At 49.4% G+C, this 24,079-nt stretch overlaps 1 protein-coding gene across 9 annotated transcripts in view; it reads right to left on the bottom strand.

Moving 5' to 3' along the window:
• Nucleotides 1-24,079, bottom strand: part of UBE3B (ubiquitin protein ligase E3B) — a 47,253-nt gene that overhangs the window by 15,271 nt on the left and 7,903 nt on the right. For 7 of the 9 annotated variants that reach the window (XM_044930044.2, XM_025267467.3, XM_006044825.4 and 4 more), the window contains 16 exons: nucleotides 23,483-23,542; nucleotides 22,604-22,708; nucleotides 20,987-21,083; nucleotides 19,870-20,010; nucleotides 19,267-19,352; nucleotides 18,314-18,396; nucleotides 17,051-17,156; nucleotides 16,656-16,776; nucleotides 15,497-15,674; nucleotides 14,898-15,061; nucleotides 13,594-13,761; nucleotides 8,614-8,785; nucleotides 6,945-7,063; nucleotides 6,044-6,158; nucleotides 5,166-5,265; nucleotides 3,149-3,268 (listed from right to left, as the gene is read on the bottom strand). In XM_044930044.2, the coding sequence (XP_044785979.2) occupies nucleotides 3,149-3,268; nucleotides 5,166-5,265; nucleotides 6,044-6,158; nucleotides 6,945-7,063; nucleotides 8,614-8,785; nucleotides 13,594-13,761; nucleotides 14,898-15,061; nucleotides 15,497-15,674; nucleotides 16,656-16,776; nucleotides 17,051-17,156; nucleotides 18,314-18,396; nucleotides 19,267-19,352; nucleotides 19,870-20,010; nucleotides 20,987-21,083; nucleotides 22,604-22,708; nucleotides 23,483-23,542 (1,935 nt within the window). Of the gene's footprint in view, nucleotides 1-3,148; nucleotides 3,269-5,165; nucleotides 5,266-6,043; nucleotides 6,159-6,944; nucleotides 7,064-8,613; nucleotides 8,786-13,593; nucleotides 13,762-14,897; nucleotides 15,062-15,496; nucleotides 15,675-16,655; nucleotides 16,777-17,050; nucleotides 17,157-18,313; nucleotides 18,397-19,266; nucleotides 19,372-19,869; nucleotides 20,011-20,986; nucleotides 21,084-22,603; nucleotides 22,709-23,482; nucleotides 23,543-24,079 lie in introns of all 9 variants that reach the window. The other 2 variants (XM_025267469.3, XM_025267470.3) reach the window with 2 other exon arrangements.

The following is a 24,079-nucleotide window of genomic DNA, read 5'->3' as shown; positions in this document are numbered from 1 at the left end:
CAGCACACAGGCTGGTACGGCCGGACCTGCTCTGAGGAGCCCTTCCTGCCGACTACATCTCCCTTGTGCTCACCTACTGACCCAAAGGACAGGGTCACGAGGGCCCCCCATCTTACTCAGGAGGTAGGCTCCAAAGTGAGCGAGCAAGGAAGAAAAATTACCTCTGAAGTCCCCTGAAGGAACAAGAACTCGATTTTGAGTGCACGGTCCTGAAAAGGACTTTTTATGCCTGTGAAATGTGAAAACCATTAAGTTGGATGAAAAGAAAAGAAAAACAGGAAGTCACCATGCAGCTGCCAGGGCTTTTAAGTCACTCTGCCTACATGCAAGATAATGATCTTGGCGCTAAGTAGGGGATGGGGAGAGAATCCTAACAGGCCCTGCAGGAAATGCAGGTTCTCCACCCTGCACTAAACAAGGCCTGCCTAACTCAGAGCGAGGGAGGAGCTGTGTTAGTGTCACACAGACGGACGAGATGGTCCACGGGAAAGCCCTTAGCACGCGGTCAAGCTCATGGCCGGCATGCCAGGAATGTTTGCTGGACTCAAATCTCAATTTTGATGGACCAGCCCCACATTAGCCTCCTTCTGAAATACTGCAGAGAGAAATTCACTGCCTCCTCTGCCATACCTCCTATTGTACCCCACTGCCCTCTCTCAAGAGTCCATCTGTGCCTTGAGCGGGGAGGTGAGGCGGGTGGGGACGTGAGGCAATCGGGGAGGTAAGAAGGGCAGGGAGGTGAGGCGGGTGGGGAGGTGAGAAGGGCGGGGAGGTGAGGCGGGAGGGGAAGTGAGGCGGGGGCCAGGAGCACGGCTTCCACGCCCAGCGCTGTCCCTGAGCTCCTCCAGCCTCAGTCTGGCCTCTGAGGGGGTGAGGTGGACGAGGGTGTGTCTGAGGCTCCTTCTAGTTCTGAAACGCTGGCCCCTGGCCCCTGTTCACCCCTGTGAGGGGAGGCCTTCCTGCAGGACTTCAGACTGTTAACTGGAAACCTCCTACACAAGCCCCACCTTCAGTACAAACTGTAAAAAAGGGGACAGAATAAAAGCCCAGGAGATCAGCGGTTGAGTATCAGCTTGCTGATGCCCTCTTGTGTCCAAACCAAGCAAAGGTCACTGGGCTCCCGAGTTCTAATGACCCAAACCACTGAGTCTTGAGAACTGAGATAACAGAGTCAATGACCCTTTCCCCTTCCTAGTTCAATACGAGCACCAGGGTTCAACTTAATGACATGATCTATCCCAAAGGAGCTTAAAAGAGGAAAATGGACTTTGCCTAAAATCCTGACGGACCTCCCTTCTTTGATGCCCCTGGGGAATGTGCTGAGAAGAGCAGGCCTGGGGTAAGCGGGCGACTCTCCCAGGACATCTGAGGTGGGCGGCAGGGAGTCTGTCACCCTCAGGAGACACCAGCTTCCACCACCCAGACGCCCCGTCGTGCTGGCCACGTCAAAGTGGGCATGACAGGCGGCGGGATGGAGGAGTCTGACAGGAGAGGTGCATCCAGGCCCAAAGAAGAAAGTGCTCACAACACGATCGGGCTTTCTCTCCCTTGAGTTGAAGCAGAGGCTGAACACCCTGGTGGCCCACAGGTTGAGTTTAGTGGGCAGAAAGGTCCCTGGAGAATCGAGTTCCTACAACACTATCGGGCTTTTTCTCCCCTGAGTTGAAGCAGAAGCTGAACACTTTGGTGGCCCACAGATTGAGTTTAGTGGGCAGAAAGGTCCCCGGAAGACTGCCAACCTTCCCGATGGTTTACAAAAACTGACTAGTTCACAACACAAGGATCTGTGGGCTTCAAAACCCTAAATTTTGAGTCTTCTCTTAAAAAGTCAGAGCATTATGGAGCCCGAACCTCCACAAGGCAACATGCAGGCGGCCTCTTTCAGGGGTGCGTGTTCTCTACCTGCCAACCCTTTCCTGTGCCCCAGCGCTGAGGCTGGTTGTCAGCTGTCACTCATCCAGGCACTCGTGGGGTCGGTCCAAGAAAGAGCAGGGGAAGGGGATAATATTTCTATCTGTTTAGCAAGCAAACAAAATGTCCCTGCACCGAGACACTGTCAGCCAGCGTGACTCGTCCCTGTGACTGGCCAGGGCCCCTGAGGGGACTTATATTTCTTATCCCTGCTTTTGAGACCGTCAAAATCGTCTGTTTACCACATGCTGTCTCTCCCCATCAGACGTCAGTGTCCATCGCCAGCGGTAAGAAAACTCAAACAAGTTCTCTAGGAGGGACAAACAAGGTGCAAAGGCCTGAGGCAGGAGCGCAAACACGTGGGGAGGAGGGTGGCTGCGGATGCCGGGCGCTGGCGGCTGGCAACGTGGCCCTGTGCTGACCTGGGTCCCATGACTGTACTACTGTCCTGCAGAACGTGCTGACGGGGAACTGTGGGCGGAGCGCAGTGGGTGGAAGTCCAAAGGGCAAGCGTGGGCAAGTCAACAGGCCGAGCCGCTCCTGGGAGCGGGCACACGGGGCTCAGTCACCACACGCGCAGCAGCACAGATGGGCGACCCGGGGAGCGGCCGGCAGGCGCGACGCAGACACTGCAGGTGCCTGCACTCATGATGATCACGTTCCAGGGTCTTGTTCCAACAAAACATACAAGGACAACTTCCTGACATAGGGAGGCAAGTCTTCCGAGGACAGGCACCTATTTTTAAGTCACATCAAGTTGCTGTGTGGTGGGAACCCTGGACGCTAGGTCTGGCGAAGGTGGCCCACTTCACGTGCACTTCCTAAGTTTATGTCCACAAAGAACTTGCGGTCCTGTGATGGACGGGTTTCCCAGGACAGCTCAGTAACTTAATGTCCAGCATTCCAGCTTCCACACTCATGGCTGGGTGCTGGGACAGAGTGCCTGTTGGGACAATGGAGTCAGCACAGACCTGAGCCTGTCTGTCCTCGCTGTAGAGGTGAGGCTGTTCTCACTTCCTGGAGAAAAGGGAGGGAATCGCTGTGCGGGGGTCTCCAGCACTGAGGGCATGTCTAATTAAGCAGTCCTCAGGCTATCTGGCAGGACGAATGGGCGTCTCCTGCTCCCAGAGCTCTGGCTTCAGGGTCATCAGGTCAAGCAGTGGTCAGAGCCGTTCAGGGGTCATCCACTGGAAATAGAAACCCTGCGGCTGAGCACGCTCAGTGACAAGCTCCTCACCTCCAGCATCCGGGACCGGCGGATGGTGATGTGGGTGACGTGAGGGGAGGCCGAGCTGGTTTCCACAAGCCCCAGTTTCTCCTTCTCCTTGGTTACCATGTTTCGGAACAGGAGAACTCTCTGAAATGAGCAAAGGTGAGACCGGAAATGGGGTCAACAGTAGAGGATCCCAGAAAATGCACTGTGCAAAATGAACGAAAGTTAAGCGTGGGAGAGGCCCCCAGAACGGGACGCTCTGATGTGCACTGAGGGAGGGAAGTGTCTTTTGAGAAGAGTCAACAGTCCTCTGCTCGCTCCTGGGGATTATAGAGATAGCTGAATCCATGCCAAGGGAGAAAGGGTCCCATAGGAGTGGTCTGGCTGCAGCCAGCGCCTGGCTAAGAATAGTCTGGGCAAAAATCATTCTCCATGTTCAGCCAATAATTCACCGTAAAAACCCAACGGCAGCACGAGTTACAGACGCTGCTTTATATAACCGTGCCTGTGCTAGAGGAAATCAATAGCGTGAATTTAAAAACACATTTCATGGAATTTTTTTCACCGGCAGAAAAAATTTTCAATGATCCTACTGTATAAAAGCTCCTGACCTTTCTATCTGCCTTCTCTGTGTCCTCAAGCACACTGCAGTCCCAGAGTAATATTTCTCAAGCATCATTTAAAAAAGAACCCTCTGGGGACAATGTATACGTGGACAGGTATGGCTAAGTCCCTTTGCTGTCCACCTGAAACTCTCACAACATGGTTAGTCAGCTATATTCCAACAGAAAATAAAAAGTTAAAAAAATAAAAATAAATAAAAAGAAGCCTCTTGCATTCTCAAGATTCTGACAGGCTCCCTTAGGAGCACATAACCTTTGACCCCACCCTGTAAGAGCACACTCAAATCACGTCAGCAGAATGTATAAATAACAGCTCCAACCATAGCTGTTTTTTTGAAAAATGGAAATCTCCCCAAAGTCAAGAGCATTGTTAAATACAAACACTGTAAGAACAACAACATTAGTGGTAATAATGGAGAACTAGACACGAGGGGAGGCTAACACACTTCACTTGATCATTCTGTGAGCTCTCGGAAGTAAATAAGTACGGTTGTGACAGAAAAAGGAGCGGCCAAAACCACCTCCTGGGAAGGGGGAGCTGCTCTCCACCCCCGGGCTTCAGGGCCCTCTGGCTCCCTGACCACCTCATCCTTGTCCATGAATGCAGTGAGGAGCTGTGCATGTCATCCGTGTGTTGAGCCCACCTCCAGCCCAGTCCTCTTCTAGCTCCAGACCCCCATGTCCGCTGGCACTGAGGAGTCGAAGACCCGTCCCCTGCTCCCCAATCCCCCAGCCCCGCCCTTGTCTGTACCCTACCTCCGAGAACAGCTCCCTCTCACCCAAGCCAGAAGCCTGAGCATCCTCTGAATTCCTTCACTCCTTCCCCTCGAATGTCATCATTCTCCAGGGCCTCCTTCAAAATCTCTTGACATCCTTGTCTTTCTATTCCCAGGGCCCCAGCCTGAGTCCAGGCCAGGCTACCATGACATCTGCCTCTCGCCAGTCCTCCACACTACGGGCAGAAGGAAGCTTCCTAAGAACTTTGACCAGGTGCCTCCAGAGCTAAAAACTCTCCAATGGCTGTTGACAAAATCCAAGCTGCTACTCTTGGTTCCCCAGGCTTTTCCTGCTCCAGCTCCTCCAGACCTCCTTGGCTCTAGCTCTGGATTCCACCTGGCCCTCAACTGGCACCGAAGTCTCCCTTGCCCTGGGCCTGTGAGCACTGTCCACTTCTGCCCGCGGAGCCGCCTCCTGAGCCCGTGCCCTGGGCTCCTGCAGCATCCACACCACAAGACCTGAACGGCCAGTTCACACTGTATCCCCCAGCACTTGGCTTGGTGCCTGGCACACAGTGAATACCCACTGGCACCTGCGTTGATGGAACGATTGCTTTTATTCATGTCTGATCATTGCTGGGATGAAAATGAACAGTCAGGACCTACGGTGGTGGGAGGAGCCCAGCTTCGAGGGCAACTTACGTTTCTGTGAGGAATGACGTGTGGGATGTACTGCAGGATCAGCTGGGCCCGCTTTCTGTCCTTGTCAAGTTCCTGGAAGAGCACGCTGGGCTTGAGATCCCTGCAGAGCAAAGACACAGGATTGGGATAAAGAGCATGAATAGCATCCTCCAGACAGGGTTGGCCAGCTACAGCCAGTGGGCCAAATCCAGCCTGTTGCCCACTTTTTATAAATCAAGCTTTCACGGAACATCGTCATGCCCAGGCTTCATGTACTCTCTCCAGCTGCTTCTGAACTACGATGGCAGCGTTCAGTAGGGGCAAGAGACACTGGCGTGCAAAGCCTAAATTACCTACTGTGTGGCCCTTTACAGAAAAGTCTGCCAGTCTCTACTCTAGTGGCACAACTTGTAGAATCATGTGAGAGCTGATCTGCTTGATTTAAAAAAAAAAAGGCAGACATGATCTTACTTTTAGTTGTTGCAAGAGGATTTCCTCCACCCCACCCCCTAACAAACCCAGCTATGGGTTTTTCTATCCCACTAATCCTGCCAGAAAAAAATCGCCCTTTAATGATCATAACCTGTTGCTTAGTCTGGCTGAAAAGAACCCATTTCTTTCCAGTTTGCATATGAAGTATCTGCTAAACGTGATCTGGCTCTGCAGCCATGAATGAGCTCTCATCACGCTGAGTGTAACGGGCCCTAACAGAAGCAACTGGGCGGTGGCCTGTCCTGACAGGTGCTTTGCAGGGACATATGCAGATGAAAGGACGGGATAAAGATGAAGGACCAAGTTCTCTTGGCCCTGAAACATGGTGTGCTGAGCACTCAGGCGACCAGTGTAATGAAGGGATCCCGGCCTCTGTAACCTGCCCCCACCACAAACCCGGCACTCACTTTCGCAGCCAGTGGTCCTCAGGCGCGAAGCGCCGCCGGCAGTCCCGCTCGTACAGCACCATCAGCCACCCGTGGACGGACTGGAACAACTCCAGGGTCTCGCCCTTGGCGTTCTCTGTGGGGTGAATAATGGGGAGAGCCACGGTCTGGGAGCTGCTCAGGACTGGAGTGGGTGGGAGGACAGCCCTGTCTCCTTCCGTCATCCTTGAGTCCCAGCAAGGACGTCATCTCCCTCAAGCTGAATGTGACATGGAACCAAGAGGATTAAGAGGCTCCATGCGTACACTCTAGGGAACTGTGGGGACCCAGGAATTGCTCAGACACAATCACGCGTGCTGTTTCCCACTTGGATGTCATCTAAAGGACCTTTTAATCAAAGTACACTCTAACTTAAGTCTGAGCAGGCACATGTTTTATCTTCATGGAGATCAACTCAAAGAATCAAAAGGAGATTCAGGGCAAAATTAATCATGAATAATGGTGGCACAGTGGTAAAGAATCGGCCTGCAATGCAGCAGACATGGGTTCAATCCCTCGGTTGGGAAGATCCTCTGGAGAAGAGACGGGCTACCCACTCCAGTATCCTTGTCTGGGACGGAGGAGCCTGGCAGGCTAGTCTATGGGGGTCACAAAGAGCTGGACACAACTTGGTGACTAAACAACAATAATCCTACATACACACGTAAATCCTGAAGGCTTCCTGGTAGGCTAAGACTTCCACAACCACACTACTATGTTAAGGGATCACAGAGACTGGAGAAATAAAGCTTCTAATTACATGAATGGAGGTGCATTTTTTAAATTACTTCTGATGGACAAGGCTAGGAATCAACTGTTGTTCTAGACTCTGGACTCCCCGGGTGTAGTGTCAAGTGAAAGAGGGCTGACATCTTTACTTTACCTACGATTCCATCCCAGATCATCTTAAACACAAAGGAGTTCAGAAAAGAAGAGATGGTGACCAGCTCTTCCAGTTTGAATGAAATCTGTTCTTCATAAACTTCAATGTCATCGAGGATCCTAAATCAGACGGAAAGTTACTCACAGTTCCCCACTGAAAAAGGAGAGATCTATACCTTACATTGGACAAAACAATGTTAAGAAATAGGCTCTAACTTGTCGATAAACTTTACAGATAAGATGATCTGTGGGAGAGTGGCTTGGGGGTAGAGACGAAGCAAGAGTGGCCATGAGTTGGTAACTGTTGAAGCTGGTGACCGATATGGTACATGAAGGTTCATACTATTCTTTCCACTTTCGATTGATTTGAAATTGTCTGTAGTAGAAAGTTGAAAAGATACAACTGAGAAAGGAAAGATACAACACGCTCTACTCCATACTTTCCGTGTTCCTAAGGACCTGACTGTGACACCTGATCAGGACTCATGTTTGAATTACCAAGGAATCCTGACTACGAGTCTACGGACGGAAGTAGTAGGCTCTTACTCTGCGTCTGTGGCAGACACGAGGGGCGCTTAGTAGGTACCTGGCAGGTATCTGAAGGTGAACGAATAAATGTTTGAAAAACCATATGAATAAATGAGCCATATGTTGCAGTTCTAGACAAAAATGTCTTGTGAGTTGCTCTCTTCTCACTTGACGGTTTGGCTCACTCCTAGGTCACCCTTGGCCCGGCAATTAAGGGTCTCTCACTGGCAGCCGCAGACCCCTGCTCTCGCCTCTAACTGCTCTCTGAGCCCTCCCTACATGACTCTTACCCAACCCGCCACCTATGTGTCCCTAATACCCATCTGCCAACGCCTCCTAGACCTGTGTGCAATTGCCTGAGGTCCGTTCCATCTTACAATTCTTTACTAATCTTTTGTGGAAAAAGTGAAATAAAAAAAAAATACCAAATACTCAAGTAGACACATACGCTTAAATAAAAAGGAAGGGCAGGGGGCTCACATTTGTTAATTTCCTGCCGTGCCAGGCACCATACTAACTCCTTGACGTTCCTTGTCTCATTCACTCCCTATCAGATTGGTAGTACTGTTTTCCATTCTACTGTTGAGGAACCTGAGGCTCAGAGGGGTTGAGCAACTTGCCCAGGGTCGGCTTGACAAGAACCGCCAGCACATCCTGACCTCTTCCTGTGCTGAGACTATGCTGAACATTGATCTCCCTTGCCTTGCCACACGGCCAAGAGGTGCTACGAGTTCCCAACTAGAGCTCAGGAAACTGAGGCCCAGAGAGGCGGAGGCCCTTCCTCCCTGGCCCAGGGTGTCTCAGCCAGTGGCTGGGCCACCTTCTGCACCCTAGCTCTGGAATTTTTCCGGGTAACTACTTAGCCCAGTGAGTAAATAGCCAAGGTGTGGCCTGAACCCAGCTCCAGGGGCCCCCAAAGCCCACATCGAGCTGTAGTGGCCCGGCTCTCCTGAGAGGATGGGAGCTAACAAATGCTGTCTACAAGCCCCCCACTTTGTTAAACGTCTTGTCTGCCCCTTCTAACGATGGGTCCAAATACTCGAGGTAATCCCATCAGCAATGGCTTCCTTGCTGACACTGTAGCTGGGTCTTTCCACTCCACGTTCGGGGAAAGGAACTCAGCCCCACAGTGGTCAACCTACGTGATGAGGTGCCGGGAACAGTCACAGAACAGCATCAGCATGGCCAGAAGCTGCTTAGACTCCTCCGTGTCATTGTTGAGGCACTCCAAGAAGAGCTTCAGCCCTCCGTGGGGCCCCAGCTCACAGATAAATGCCCACAGTTTGGGCAGCAGGTCATCGAGGTAAGTGAGACCTGAAAAAGGAGACAGAAACCGAAGCGTCAGGTGGGGCTCCACCAGGTCCCTTATTTCTCGTCCACTCCAGGAAAGCAAAACGCTTAAACTTATCAATGCGTGTGACAGAAAGAAAATGCCATTACAAAGAAAAGCATCATGAGAACAATGTTGCCCATGAGAACAATGATAAGAGCAGCTAAGAGTCAATGGGTGCTTAGTTACTATGTATCAGATACCATTCTGAATACTCAGGCACTACTTCCTTTTACCTTGTGAAACCCATGATATTACCATTTTATAAGGCAGGAAACTGAAGCCCAGAGATTGAGTAATTGGCCCCAAATCACACAGCCAGTAAGTGTCAGACCCAAGAGCAGAACCCAGATCTACCTGACTCAAAGTTTATGTTTTTCTAAGATTTTTTTGATGTGGACCATTTGAAAAGTAATGAATTTATTATAACACTGCTTCCATTGTATGTTTCGGTTTTTTGGCCATGAGGCACTTGGGATCTTAGCTGCCCAACCAGGACTGAGCCCACACCCCCTGCACTGGAACGTGAAGTCTTAGCCACTGGACCACTAGGGATGTCCCCTCAGTGTTTATGTTTTATTTCAGGGATTAGCAATTTTTTTTGTGGAAAAGGCCAGAGAGCAGTTTTAGATTTTTAGTCTGGACCAGTCTCCGTCAAAACTAGTCAATGCTACTATCGCAGAACAGAAGCAGCCACAGACAATGGGTAAATAAACGGATGTAGCTGTGTTCCAACAAAACTTTACTTACACAAGTGTGAGCTGATTTGGCCCATGGGCCATAGTTTGCTGATCCCTGTTTTAAAATATCTTGTAGGCTTATTCACATTGAGCAGCGCTTTCTCTCATCCACTTCTATTATTCTATCTCTTAGAAATGGGAAAGCAGTGAACGACCACTGCAGAGATACTCTGAAGCATTATACAAAAATTCACCGTGGGTGAAGGAATGAAACTAGACTACTATCTTATACCGTACACAAAAATAAACTCAAAATGGATTAAAGAATTGAATATAAGATCTGAAACCATGAAACTTCTAGAAGAAACCATGTAAGTTGCTTGACAAGGGTCTCGGAAAAAACAAAGCCAATGAAAATAAAAATCAGCAGGTGGGACTAGAGCAAACTAAAAAGCTTCTGCACAGCAAAAGAATCGTCTACAAAATGAAAAGGCAATCTACGGGATGGAAGAAAATACCTGTAATCATATACCTGATCTGGGGTTAATATCCAAATTATATGAAGAACTCATGAAACGCACCAAAAAAACCCCCAAGCCATCTGCTTAAAAAGCGGTCAGAGGATCTGAGCACATTTTTCCGGAAAAGACATACAAACAGGCACACGTAAAGGTGCTCAACATTCCTCGTCGTCAGGGAAATGCAAACCAAAACCACGGTAAGGTATCACCTCACACCTGTCCGCATGGCTAGCATCAAAAAGACAAGAAATAACTAGTGCTGGTGAGGATGTGGAGAAAAGAGAACCCTTGTACACCGTTGGTGGGAGTGTAAATTGGTGCAGTTATCATGGAAATCAGTATGGAGATTCCTCAAAGAAAAAAAAAAAAGAAAATACAATTACCATATGATTCCAACAATTCCACTTCTGCATATTCATTCATTGGAAGAAAACAAAAACACTGATTTGGAAAGATACATGCATCCCCATGTTCACAGGAGCATTGTTTACAATAGCCAAGATAAGGACACAACCTAAGTTATCCATCAGTGTGAACACACACACACACATACACACACACACAGGAATACTATTCAGTCATAAAAAAAGAATGGTTATCTTGCCACCTTTAACAACAAGGATGGACCCTGAGAACAATTATACCATATGATCTCATTTATATGTGAAAACTAAAAAACAAAGAAACAAACCCAAGCTCACAGACACAGAGAACAGATGAGTGGTTGCTGGGGAAGGGGGCAGGCGGTGGGGGGGAAGGTAAGCAAAATGGGGAAGAGGATCAAAAACGACAAACTTCCCTGGGGGTCCATGGCCAGGACTCCATGCTGCCAGTGCAGGGGCCCTGGGTTCGATCCCTCGTCAGGGAACTAGATCCCACATGTCACAACTAAGGCCTGGCACAGCCAAATCAGTAAATAAAACATATTTTTAAAGAAGGACATACTCCAAGTTATAAAATAAATAAACCATGGGAATGTAAAGTACAGCATGGGGACCACAGTTAACAACATATATACTGCATTTTTGAAAGCTGCCAAGAGGGTGGATCTTAAAAGTCCTTATCACAGGAAAAAAAAAAAAGAAAAAAAATTTTTTAACAATGTATGGTGACAAATGTTAACTAGCCTTGCTGTGTGGATCATTTCGCAATGTGTACAAATACCAAACCATTATGCTGTGCACTTGAAACAAAGATAATGCTGCATATCAACTATTAAAACTCAGCTTAAAAAAAAGAAACGGGATAAGTAGTTAACACTGCGGAGATGACAGGTGTACTTCTACAGGGCAAAACATACTCATTTACAGCATGATGTACCAGTTCAGTGGGGCTGCCTCCTGAGCAGCTTGGACAGAAACAGGGACGCCGTGGTCTGGAAGCCGTGTCAGAGGGGCAGCACGTGGCTCCAGGATCAATACACGAACGCGAGGGGCACAAACGGAGACCTTCTGTAGACTGTGAGAGCAGGAAAACTGCAGTATTTTTAAAACCACTATGTTATTTTCTATCATTCATGTATAGTGTTGTGTACAGCCAAACTGACAGAATGAATACTACACATAGTTTAGTTTATCTTCTTTTTTTTTTAAATTAGCTATGTGGCACAACTTGTGGGATTCGTAGTTCCTCATCCAGGGTCTGGACCCGGTTCCCGGCAATGAAAGCGCTGAGTTCTAACCACTGGACTGCCAGGGAATTCCCTAAAATCATGTATTTTCTGCTTGCCCAGGAAACTTCTTTTGGATGCTCTCACTGGGACAATGGGGGCTGTTTACTCTGGTTATCATAAAAAATTGGACACAGGCTACAACCTCAAAATCTGACTCAGTATGCTTCCCAGACTCTCCCACTGGGTGCTGGGATGCCAGTTCATCTGTGCCTCCCTCCTTTGCACTCAGGGAAGCGGCCCTCAGCCTGCCCCTCTGCTCAACCCCCGAACAGCACATTTGCATGCTGGCTTGGCATCTCCACTGTGGGTCCAGCAGGCACCCTATACTCATCACAGCCCAACAGAACTCTAGATGCCCCTTGATCTCACCTCACTTCCCCAGATCCAATCTACCCGTGAGACCTGTCGATTCCACCTCTAAAACACATCATAATCCTCCCACTTTCATCTCCATTGGCCCAGTGATTCTCAACCGGGAATGATTTTGCCCCAGAAGGGGCACTGGACAATGTTGGGAGACACGTATGGTTGTCACGAGTGGGGGAGAGGGGCTACTGGAACCTGTAGATAAGGTGCCAGGGGCAGCTGAACATCCTACAATGGACAGGACCACCTCCACAACACAGAACTGTCTGGCCCCAAATGTGCTCTGGTCCAAGTCAACGTCTCTCATCACTCTGACTGTCACAGCGCCCTGCATTACAGCAAATGTATTTACCTCTTGCTTATTATTGTCTTCACACTACTAGAATGCAACACTCTTGGGAACACAGATCTTGGCTGTCTTATTCCCTCTTGTGTCTTCAATGCCCGACACTCACAGGCTCTATCTATAAATATCTGAAGAAGTAAGTGATGACAGAAGATGAGATGGTTGGATGGCATCACCCACTCAATGGACATGAGTCTGAGCAAACTCTGGGAAATAGTGAAGGACAGGGAAGCCTGTCCATGAGGTCACAAAGAGTCAGACACGACTGAGCGACTGAACAACAACACAAGTTAAGAGTGAAAGACAGAACCAGCAGCAATTTGATTCAAAAAAATGTAAAAAGCAACAGAGAAGTTCTTGACCCTCTATGCAGTCAGCAGCTTCAAGGCTTACATTTTGTCCTCACAATACCAACCATACTAACAATTCTTGCGCTGCAACTTCCAAGCCCTGATGCCCAATTCTCTGCTCACAGTGGGGACTTTCTTCCCTGCTCAGCTAAAAAGGAAAATGTCAGGCATATCCATGAAATGAGGTCTCCTGCAGCCAATAAAAATGAGAGTTTAACAACAAGGACCTATGGTAGAGCACAGGGAACTCTGCTCAATGTTAAGTGGCAGCCTGGATGGGAGGGGAGTCTGGGGAGAATGGATACATGTACATGTATGGCTGAGGCCCTTTTGTTGTCCACCTGAAGCTAACACAACATTGTTAATTGGCTATACTCCAATACAAAATTAAAAGTTTAAAAAAAGTGAGGTTTTAAAAAATTCTGAGACAAAATGCTTATAATGTGATTAACAGAAAGGGGAAAAAACTATACATTTCAATCTAAATACATATATATGTAACACACTCAGGATCAAATGGTTACCTATAGACTGTGGGATTAAGAGTGGTTTAAATTTTCTTTTCTCTGTTTCTTGTCTTTTCTAGTTTTCTATTCATTAAAAAAAAATTAACTTTTTTAGAAAACCAGTTGTACTTCATAATGGAAATAAAAGCCAGGTCTCAGGAACAAACTAGAAGTGTTAGGCCTGAGATGAACTCGAGCTATAGCTGAGGTGGGCCAATCTCTAAGAAGAACAGCAAAGACACCCTTCTTCAACATGATTTCTGAGTCAAGGAAGCCAGGAGAGAATCAACATCTCAGAGAACTGGTCTGGCAGATGTGAGCGAGGGCAAAGGCCGCCCTGGGACCCCGGACCTGTGAGGACCTGCAGCCGGATCTGGGTGAGAGTCGCCAGCGAAGTCTGGTACAGGACGCAGACCCTGCAGACCTTCTGCGCCTCCGCGGAGTCCACACGCTTGCCCCCGACGGGCCTCAGGATGTTGCGGACTGACGCTGACTTCTGAAACGCTCGCTTTAGGAGAGCTGCCGGCGAGAGGAGGGGGAGCATGTGAGTAGGAGCTCAGCCATCTGCCCAAGGCCTCCCCAGAAAAGGGAAGGGCATTTCAATAGAGCTCTAAACTTCCAGCCGGAGCCAGACAGGGAGGCTCTCCTGTGATTCGAATCCTCTCTTTGGGGTAAATCAGAAAAGCAGTGACAACAGGTTTTTGGGAGAACACAAAGACCTCTTCAGAATAGGAGGAGACTCTTCAGAACAAGCAGAACATATCGATTCAGTTTGTGGATTCCTTTACTGTAACCACTTAACTTTAGAACCCACAAAGGTAAAATCTGATGACTCTACTAGGGGAAGCGGGGAGAAGTGTGGGGCCTGGCTGATTCCCAACGTGCTGTGCTTTCAGAGGCAAGTAGCAGCATCAACTTCAAGTACACATATTTGGTTTGGGGTTGCACTCGTTTACACCTTCCCATTTATATCCTGCTGAAGGTACAAGCCCGTGCTCACTGATGGCTACAACATGGAGCTCTGCAATACGCTGGGCGGCAGGAGAAAAGCCACACTGAACCCCACAATCTGCCACAGGCAGGTAAGCCCTCCAAATTATGTGCCAGAAGCACTGCCTTCGTTTTACCGGCATGGGCTCTGAGAAACCTTTCCATGGGACCCGCGTCCATGGATCCTGCAAGGGGGACACTGAGGTGGCAGCCTGCCCCGTGACCACTGCCCCTATATTAGGAATTCCACAGGGGAGGTTATCTTTTATAACTAGAAACTCAGAAAAGCTCTACCTCCCTTAAGAAATCAGTCCTCCGCCTTCTTTCTACTAATGAGAAGTAAGAAAAGGTCCATAAATTCCTTCTCATTTCTGGCTATTAGAAATTCAAAGCCAAAAAAATAAACTTCCAGCCGAATGGAAGCTCAGGATGAGTGCAGCTGCCCTCATGGACCGTCTACGGATGTTCAGGACACTCGACCTTGATTTTGTTCACAGTTATTCCCTAGCCCTTGTTTTCTCTCCCTAAGGATTTTCTGCACTGTTCTGCTAGACTTAAGCCATCTCAAATCTTCAAGAGAGAAGACAGAGGTCATGTGACAGAGGGGACTCCCAGACACCCAGGGCCGTTGAGGAGCTGGACTTGGGGCAGGCGGAGCCACTCACTCTTCACGGGCAGCACGTTCTGTGGGGAGGCCGGCGGCGCGTGGGCCGGCTCCTGGGTCTCCAGCAGCTTCTTGCTCAGGATGTCGCTGAAGAAGACCCGGATGAGAGGCACCCCCCACAGGAACTGCAGCTGCTTGGTGATCAAGGGCATGGACTCGTTGAGGCTGGGCGAGAGCAAGAGAGGGGGCGTGTCAACCCCACCTGACGGAAGGCCATCTGGAGGGGTGGCTGGGGACTGCCCCTCGGCATGGCAAATAGGACCCTGAGAGAGGTGTGGGGTCCCCAAACTGCCGCCGAGGCCCGGGTGCAGAGGCACCGATCTCCTCAGCTTATGCTCCACCCAGGCTTCCTTTGCTGGGGCAGCCCCGCGGCTCTCCCCAGGCCCCACGGGTCCCAGTCGCCTCCCAGCCACCCTCGACCTGTTTGCTCTTCATCCTGATTCCATCCTGTTCACCACCCCGTCGACGAAAGCTGCCTGATGCCTAGTGCGCCATCGTCTTCATAGCTGACCCACCAGTCTCGACGAGAGGCGGGAGCAGTGGTGGGAAGGAGGCAGGAGAAGGAGATGAGACAGGCAGGGCTCTGCCTCCAGGACTCACCCGTAATCCACGGACTGGGAGAACCAGCCGAGGACGGGGTGCCAGTGGGTCAGGTTGGACTTCTTCTGGGACACGTACTTCTGACAGTAGCACAGCATCTGGGTGAGCAGACTCACGAAGCCGTCTGTCTCCTCCTCTAACACCCTGGGGCTGAGGGAGCCCAACTGCAGGAGGTTGCCTGCAAAGAGAGAAGGTGGAGTGCAATGGGCCGGGGCCAACATGCTTCCTCGCCTCCCAGCCCTGCTCCCTGCCCCGGGCCCAGGCACCCATGTCCATGGGCAGGAATAAAGTCCCCGGAGAGGGACCTGTGGTGCTGGGGCTGCAGCACAGGTCAGGGCTCAGAAACAGGCCGATCCGGCCTCCAGTCCAGGCTCTGCTGCAGGAGAGCTGGTCGACCCTCAACCCACCTCGAGTCTGCTTCCTCCTCTGCAACATTGGAACAAGGATCCCGTATCTTGATGTGAGGATTATTTGAAGTAACAGGCAAAAGGCCAGATTTTTAAGTGAGCATAACACTTCATTATACTAGTATTCTAAAATCAAGGGTCAATACAAGGAATGATCTTCTGAAGAAGATCTGAAAGTCCTGGAAAGTCACTGTTATTCAGTGTTCACTGAAGTTACTTAATGTCTTACTCTTACCATCGACTCCTTTAAAATGTAGCCCCAAGAACCTTTTTATATTTCCTCTAACCTTTTTTTCCCTCTCTAATTTCTAATTCCTCTATTTCCTCTAATGAGGCAAACAGAATTCTTCTGTTTTAAACTCTCCTATCCACAAACCCTTTCCTCATCTAAATGAAAATGTAAAATAAATGCTACAGACTCCATCCTGGTCTAAGCCCCACCCATTGTGCTCTCTGCTCTCCTGAGCTGAGAATTCTCCAGGAACTCACACGTTTCCATTTTCCCTGGCTGCCAGGAAGCAAAAGGGCTGAAATGTAACATTCACTTACAGTCACTCACCTGGTCTGCCATGCTGATACATTTCCCATGTGACTTTCAATTTTGTGTGTCTAGTTTAACTATTTACCTTTTACTGTAAGCACTTCCAGCTTGTACTAAAAACAGCTTGTGGCCTCCAGAATGGTGGAAAGCAAAACCCCTGGGCTTTTGCCCATGCCCAGGACACCATCAAATTCCGACCGTGGGTACTCACCCATGAGACAAAGCGTATGGCATCCTTCCAAGCTTTCACACACATCACAGCATCGATCTTCATCTCTTAAAAATGCGATGAATTTACGAAGCATGTCATGAGATTCTAAAACAGTGAGGCGCTGTGAACAATCACAGACTGTTAAAGTGGAGGCTGACAGGAGGAATTTCCCACCAGAGCGTGAACCCCATCATCTGCAGACCACCCCCTGGCTGCCAAACATGTTCTCCATCACCAGGGAGAAAACAAAGATGAGACCCCTTTTCTTTGGGCTTCCAGCCTGAGTATGTCTATGGTGGCTACTGATTTTGGAGAAACGTCAGGAGAAGAGGCTAAAATTTCTATTCTAAGGACAAAGGCAAAAATGGGATTGGGGGACTGCAGAGCCCACTGACCTCGGGGGTCACGGTGCTGAGATGAGTCACGAGGGCGGGCACGGACACGATGTGGATGAGGAACGGCCGGATTAGATTGTCTGAAAATTGTGCAGCAAGCACGGGGCTAGACACAGAAAGATCACCTCACTCAGGAGGACTGTACTGCAAACCTGGAACAAAAGAACAATCCCACCAACACCCCCAAATCCCCTGAGGGTATGCTTCACAAGTCTTCAAGGAAGACTGGATGTGAAATGGGCCCATCCCCTGGGGGAAGGGCTAAATCAGTGATGGCTTATGATGAAGCTATGAAAAAATCAATTCACTGAAGTTTTACTGACATCAGAGAATCCTCATGCTTTAATTGACTTAAAAAAAGCAGGATAAGAAACTATATACATGGGAGAGGAGGAGGGAGTAATGACAGGAAAGGAAACAGAGAGGGGCTCCTGGGCTGCCAGCGCTGTGATGCTGACACGGGTGTGTTTGCTGCTAAGTCACCAACAGGGCTTCCCGTGGCTCAGGGGTAAAGAACTCGTCTGCCATCGCAGGAGAGGTAGGTTCAATCCCTGGGTCGGGAAGATTCCCTGGAGAAGGAAATAGCAACCTACTCCAGTTATTCCTGCTTGGGAAATCCCACGGACAGAGGAGCCTGGCAGGTTACTATCTGTGGGGTCACAAAAAGTTGGATACGACTTACGTGATGGAGCATGCATACAATTTTAATGAGAATAAATAAAAGTATTGATTCCATGCAAAGATGGCAATTTTAGATACAGTGGTTTAAATAAAATATATCATTAATCTCCCTTTCTTTTGACTTTTTACATAAAGTCCTCATCAGATAGAGCAGCCTTGTCCAACCGAACCTCCTGTGATGATGGAAATATTCCTTAAGTTGTGCTGTCAATATGGTTTTCACTAGTCACCTGTGGTCTCTGAGCCACCTGAAATGTGGCTAATGAAATCAAGGAACTGAATTTTTAATTGTATTTAATTTTAATACATTTCCATTTGAAAGAGTCCCATGTGGCTAATGGTTTCTAGACCAGCTTGGCAAACTGTTGCCCACAGGTCAAAATCTTCCCACTGCTGATTTTTGTAAATAGAGTTTCTTGGGAACACACAGCCATCCCCATCTGTGGCTGCCTGGCTACAGCGGCAGAGCAGCTGTAACAGAAGATCGGAAAACACTCGCTAGCTGGCCTTCTTCAGAAGGAGTCTGCAAGAGAAGGTGCCTTCAGAAGCACACCAGCCCCTCAGCTACAGCTCCCTACTTACCGCATCGCTAGGGAAAAGGCGGCCGTTAAAATGCCTTTGGATAGACAAGGCCGGGGTCTCGCCAGGCCACGGGTTAGCAGGATCTGAAAAGAACATCGTAACTGGTCGGGGTGATGCCAACTTTATATTCACGTGTACGTAAAAAAGGTACAACGAGTGCTTCAGATTAAAAAAAAAACTGTATTAGGATGTTTCTAAAAAAATGAAAGAAGAGTAATGGGTATGGAGGTCTGTTGTCCCACTCTACTTTAAGTATTACACCTAAGTTTTTAAGAATAATAGCTAAAAAAAATTAACAGCTGATAGAAAGAATATCAGATTTAAGATCTCAATTATTTTAGAAGCAGTTCGGAGTTAGGGTGTGAAGCAGAAGCTGCCACTGAGAGGAGCTGTGGAGAATCCACCCTGGGCCGCCATGGAGCTTCGCAGGGCTGTCATGAGGAGAAAAGGAAACCCAACTAGATGAGAGCCCACCGCAGCCCCAGGTGGAAGGATGGACTCAATCTACATCACTTCTCAAACTCCGGAATTCCAAAGTACTTTTAAACACTGATGAGACAGATTTTTGACAATTCCCTGGATGTGCGAACTGGCCTGATAACACGCAGGGTGGACCAAAGGCTGCTGGAGGATGTGGGACGAGAAAGACAGTCCCAGGCGCTGACCAAGGAGGAGCCTGACAGGGCGTGTCCTGAAGCCTTCTGCCTGAGCTCAAGCTTCAAGTGACTGGACTGTCCTTATAACTAACAGGTAAACACAACGAAGGGATCCCAGCCATTGTCCCCTTTTTACAAACCCTGAAGTGGGGGAGGGCAGAGAGGGCGCTGGGCCGTAAGCCCTTCCTGCATAAAGCGCTGCTCTGAGGAGGGTGGCAGATATGCCAAAACCAGAGGTAAAACCCAAGTTGAGGTATTGGAGAATGAAGCCACACGTCAGAGAATGAAGTCACAGACCTGCAGAACAGGGTAGAATCCACGCTGGTTGAGATGGCCCATTATGTTTGCACAGATGTGGTTCATGGCTGGTCGAAGACTCTCACCTGAACGGAGGAAAAAAGTCTGAGAAAGAAAAAAAAAAAACAACAACTAACCTCTGACCGTCACATGAACTGTTTATGTCCCCAGGCCCCGGGCCGTAAGGAAACCAGAGCTCCTCTGGCTTGCATTCCTGCTCCCCTTGGGCCTGGTATCAGAAGAGATGTGGTATTTTCAGGATTCTCTCTCCTGCAAGGCCTGGTTCAAGGGTCACCTCTTAAGAGACGGGTCCTATCCGTTCCCAGAAGCACCATCCTCAGCCTCCAAGCTCCTGCAGCACCTTTTCTACGTTCCTCCGAGGGCCTGGCACTTTGTACCCACTGCGGCAACCTCTGCTTCCCACTGGGACACAAGGTCCCTGGCAGGGCCCAGACCACAACGAGTTTTAAATGCTTCTTCCCCGACTCCTCCCCACCCAGAGTCCAGGATCAGGCCCCAGAGAATCCCTCCTTCCTGGCCTGCAGCCTTGGCACACGCAGTTTCCTCTGCTTCAAAGTTCTGTCCGTCCTCTGTGCACCCTACCTCTCCCTCCAGCTCTCAGCTCAGACACCGCTTCTTCAGGAAAGCCTGAGCCCCACACAAGGCAGGGCCTCTCACCCCACTGCACCTCGCTTCTCCTGGGCTCCTCCTTCCAAGCGCCACCTGCCACACTGGTGTCGTGACCTGTACATACTCACATACATCACTCATACAGTCACACATGTTCATATAAATATACATATATATACACGTTGTCGTTCACTCGCTAAGTCACGTCTGACTCTTACAACCTCAAGGACTGTAGTCCACAGGGCTCCTCTGTCCATGGGATTCTCCAGGCAAGAATACTGGAGTGGGTTGCCACTCCCTTCTCCAAGAGATCTTCCCAACCCAGGGATCAAACTCAGATCTCCTGCACTGGCAGGTGGATTCTTTACTACTGAGCCACCAGGGAAGCCCCATACTCTCTCTAACATCTGTCTCCTCTCCGGCCCCCAGACTCAAGTGTGTTGAGGAGGGGTGGGCGCACAGAGTTCAGCCCTAAAGCCCCTGGAGGACAGTGACCTTTCCTCAGTGACCACAACTCTGGTGCCTGCTCAGCACCTTGCACAGAGTACGCTATGATAAATGGATGAACAACGTGAATGTATAAAACACGTGAGGCTGAGTTTAGGATTCAGGGACAGAGGCAGTTTTATGGGCAAAACAGAATTATCTTATGAGCTTTTAGTGTTTTTAGGCTGCGTTGTACAGCATGCAGGATCTTAGTTCTCCCGAGAACCCACGACCCCAGCATTGGAAGCATGGAGTCTAAACCACTGGACCACCAGGGAAGTCCCTAAAATAGAATTATTTGCTGCTGAACATCCTCCATGTAAAGTGACGAGGCTTAAGTGAATATGATCGCCTGGAGGCTGCGGTGCTCTGGGCGCTATAACCAGTGAGCTCAGAGTGACCGTGCCTTCTCTCAATACTGAGTGTGTTCTAGACACCGTGGGACAGTGGGATGGGACATGCCAAGGGCATCTCCATGCGTGTGGTTCCAGGCCCCTCCCTGAGGCTCATGGCGGCAAAAACACTTCTTGAAAAGGTCCCCCAAACCCCCAAACTCTCTATGGAAATGCGACTTGGGGAAGACTTTGAAGTGAGTCTCACCGACCTTTTCCCCGGAGAATTTTCCACGTTGAAGTGTCTGTGAAGGTGACAAGCATCGTGAGGTACAGGGTGATGAGTTTGGAGTCTTGTAAAATTTCCGGCTATAAACAACGGAGCGAGACTGAGACATGCGCCCTCCAGCCCAAGGCAGCAGAACAATCCATTTACAACGTTCCTGACTGCAGACAAACGAGTCGGGATTCTAAGCTTTTATTCTTTTTCTCTCGAGGAGTCACTGCTTCAGGAGTTAAATGATGGGGATTTGGGCACATGAGGGCTTGACCACAGAACCTGGAAGACTCTTGAGACTGGTGAATTGAGAATTCTTAGAAAACAAGATGACCAGAGCTGGCTTGCTTATATGTACGCATTTAGTATTTAACACGTGTATGCATGTACACTGCAGCCACAGAGAAGAAATGCAATCGAACAGAACAAGGACAGTGAGCGCAGACTTCTGGCTTTACCACTTACTAGCTGTGTGATCTTGGGCAAGTTTCCTAACCTCTCTGTACTTCCTCCCCTGTTGACTGGAGACAGTAATGCTGCTTCTTCCATCGGGTTGTTATGAGACATAAATGGATTAATGTATATAAAGCACTAGGAGCAGTGCCTGGCACGCAGATCACACTAGGTAATGCTGGCTATTCCTATGTGATGACTATAATTTATGCTTTCTCCTGGGTCAAGGCCGAGAGCGCCATTCGCGAGCGCTGTGAGAGAGACGTCTGGGAATGGGTCACTGGGGGCTCTGGCAACATTTGCTCCATAACTCAGTCACCAGCAGAGTCCACGCCAAGCCTCTGCCCCTGAAACATCTAGCCTCCACACGAGCAAAGTGGAAACGGCCACTGTTGGCACACACACACACCCTGCCCACCTTCCTGAAACACAAGGGAGGGCACTGGACCAGGTGGGGCTGAGGGCAGCACCCCATCTGTCTTGCCACCGTGCCCAGGGCAGGGTTGAGGCCAGGATCCCACTGGACCTTTACGAGTCCTCCCAGATCTCTGAACTGGTGTGTGGAGGGGAGCCCTCCCTTTTCCCTTTGGTCAGGACACAGTAAGGACGTAAGGCCCAGAACCGCTGGCCACCGTGATTACAGCAGGAGAGGCCGAGGGGATTCCCAAAGGGAGCACAGAGGACAGCAGTGAAGAGATGGCAACTCCAGCAGCCCCTGGCTCCAGTCATCCCCAGCTGCCTGTTACAGAAAGACTCTACAACAAAATGTCTTCTTCCTTCCGTAGCTTGTGTGTATTACCAGCTGCACTCATGTCGGATGTCTGCACTTGTCACAGGGGCCTGACTCACATGATAATGTCAACTCTAGAGTATCCACTACATCAAAAGGACAGAAGGGAAAACAACAGATTCCTGGCATCAAGACTGTGGTGAGACCAGGTCAATATTCAAAATATTGTGCATGAAAAAGGTGCTCAGACTGATAACAGCATCTCACTCACTCTCTCCGGGGACAGGGCTCCAGTAATTCATTACTAGACTCCAGCTGGGAGATCATAAATGTAGTAACATCTATGAGCGAGTCACGAGGACTCCGAAAGCACACCCTGCAGCCTGCACGTGCGAAGGACAGGCTTACTGTCTTGTTTTTATTTTTTACCTTGAGCTGCTCAAGAAACTCACAGCAATACCACAGGATGTCTTTGATCTGTTTAATCCATAGGAGAGTGAGATCCTTGGAAAGAGCCAGGGACACGTACCACACCTGCAAGCAGGAAAAGAAGAGGAATGTAATGGCCAGTTACACGGATCAAATGACATACATTCCAGAGACTGGAATGGGATCAAACAGCCAGGTCTAGAGTCAGAAGAGGTGGGGGATGAATGGATAAATAAGCAGCAAGTAGGATTTCTTTTGGGCTTCCCTGGTGGCTCAACAGTAAAGAATCCACCCGCCAATACAGGAGAAACTGGTTCAATTGCTGGGTTGGAAGATGCCCTGGAGAAGGCAATGGCACTGCAGTATTCTTGCCTGGGAAATCCCATGGACAGAAGAGCCTGGCGGACTATAGTCCATAGGGTCGCAAAAGAGTCAGACACGACTGAGGGACTAAACAACAACAGGACTCATTTTAACACTAAACTCAAAGGTAAACAGCCTGGTAAGGGGATTTGCCATCCTGAGTAAGAGGCAAGGGCTGAACACAGCTTCTTGGATAACGCAGAGACTAAGGAAATCAGCTGTACTTCGTTAGTATTTCTGATCCATTACTTATTTGCGTGTGGATGAACACATGCCAACCCACTCCAGTATTCTTGCCTGGAGAATCCCATGGACAGAGGAGCCTGGTGGGCTACAGTCCATAGGACCGCAGAGTCAAACACAACCGAAGCAACTTAGCACATGCACACACCCACGTGAACATAAGCAGACTCATACACAATAGTCAGAACATTCAAGGGGAACTTTCAGAGCCAAGCAGGCCGGCTTGTGGGGTGGTGGGAGACTTTTTGGCACCCCCCTACCAACCCCACTCACCTTGGGTTCATTCTCAGCTTCCATGCTGCTCAGGATGCAGCGACACAACTTCTCAAATCTCTGCAGAGAGGCATAATGGGGTTATACATTCCCACGATGAACAGAGACATCAGGCAGCCTCACATGTTCCCTTGGTGTGGCATGCCAAATGACTCACGTGGGGACCCTATTTAATTCCAACTGGCAGATGTGGAGACTGAGGATATCAGAAAGACTGAGGAAAGTATCTCCAACGGGTGGCCCGCAGGCAGGAGGAGCCCTGGGTGTGTTCTAGAGCGGGGGTCCTTTTGGAAAACAAGATCAGCCTGGCAAACTGGGCCTGGAGTCCTGCAGACCAGCAGCTGTTTCTCCTCAACCGTGCTCAGCCATTTGCCATTTTGTAAGCACCAAGTATGCGGACTTTTGCCTCACAAGCTGTCATATCATCACTTGTATCTTGTTTTTTTTTTTTTTTTGGCCAATCATCACTTGTATCTTGAAACGCAAAAGCAAGAAAAGTGGAAACGGGAGCCTGGGTCACGCTCTGGCTCTGCCAACCCTGGGTCCATCCTTAGAAGCTGTGCGGCCCCGGCGGCTCCCGGCCACACTAAGTTGCGG

This window comes from Bubalus bubalis, chromosome 17, assembly GCF_019923935.1.
Source record: "Bubalus bubalis isolate 160015118507 breed Murrah chromosome 17, NDDB_SH_1, whole genome shotgun sequence".
Taxonomy (NCBI): Eukaryota; Metazoa; Chordata; class Mammalia; order Artiodactyla; family Bovidae; genus Bubalus; species Bubalus bubalis.
This window is presented reverse-complemented; position numbering and strand designations above follow the sequence as displayed.